Source organism: Trichinella spiralis (assembly GCF_000181795.1).
Source record: "Trichinella spiralis strain ISS 195 chromosome Unknown Scfld1833, whole genome shotgun sequence".
NCBI lineage: Eukaryota > Metazoa > Nematoda > Enoplea > Trichinellida > Trichinellidae > Trichinella > Trichinella spiralis.
This window is the reverse complement of record NW_003528772.1, coordinates 1-1,109: the sequence shown is the minus strand read 5'-3', so window position 1 is coordinate 1,109 and position 1,109 is coordinate 1. Positions and strand designations below refer to the sequence as shown.

Below are 1,109 nucleotides of genomic sequence, written 5' to 3'. Positions count from 1 at the left end.
GACTGAGTCCCGGTTCAGACCCGAGACGGAGCGGCGATTCAAAAGAATCCCTATTCTTTTGGCCGGAAACCCGGTACTCAGTGGGGACTGCTTGTGGAAACCTGGCATGGCCCAGCCTGCCGAATAACTACGCCACGGCAATTCGGCGATATCGATCCCTGGAAAAACGGCTGAGCAGAGATTCTGGATTTGATAAAGACTACACGACTGTCATGCAGTCGTACCTTGACAACGGATGGGCTGAGGAAGCACCGGCATCGAAGACGCCGGGAAAAACGTGGTACCTGCCTCACCACGCTGTGTACCAGCAAGGCACCACGGGTCGGAAGTTTCGAATAGTGTTCGACGGTTCGGCGGTGCACCGAGGAACCTCACTGAACGATCATTTGGAGTCCGGACCGAATCTTCACGTCGATCTGATGGGAATCCTGCTGCGTTTTCGTCGCTTCCGGGTAGGACTACAGGCAGACATCGAAAAGATGTATCTGCAGGTGGGTCTTCACCCGGAAGACCGGGACGCATGTAGGTTCCTTTGGAGAGGCGCTGGAGGAGGAAGGGCTCCAAGGGAGTATCGGTTGACGCGAGTGTGTTTCGGGCTGACTTGCTCGCCGTTCCTCGCTATTCAGACCATCCGGACGCATGCCGAGAATAGTCAGCATGCGGGTGACAAGACGGCCAGATTGATCACATCGAACATGTATGTCGACGACCTCGTCCTCAGCTGCGACAGCATCGAAGAGGCGAAGAAGTTGGTGCATGAGTCAAAGAGTTTGTTCGGGAAAGGTGGATTCAATCTGACTGGGTTCGTCAGCAATTGCTCCAGTGTCGTGGGATACGACGGAGCCCTGCCTTTCGGAAAGGATCCAAAGCCGGCAGGTCGACTCTTGAAGACGCTAGGCGTCTTGTGGGATACAGAGTCGGATCAACTCTCATTCCGGCAGCCGGAAGTCGACGCGGAGGAACAGGACACCAAGAGGACTCTTCTGAGCCTGGCTGCAACAATCTTCGATCCTCTCGGGTATTTGACACCATTTACCGTTCGGGCGAAGATGTTGCTCCAGTTGCTGTGGCAGGAAGGAACCTCGTGGGATGACCCGTTACCGAATCCA

General features: G+C 55.3%; 1 protein-coding gene across 1 annotated transcript; it reads right to left on the bottom strand.

Moving 5' to 3' along the window:
• Positions 1–20: 20 nt before the first annotated feature.
• Tsp_13497 (hypothetical protein) lies at positions 21–758 on the bottom strand (the record flags this gene model as incomplete). The annotated part of the gene is made up of 3 exons (XM_003368812.1): positions 689–758; positions 225–596; positions 21–158 (listed from the first exon to the last, which is right to left on the bottom strand). Coding segments are annotated over exons 1-3 (580 nt in total), but the record flags the coding sequence as incomplete, so codon positions are not given.
• Positions 759–1,109: the final 351 nt, after the last annotated feature.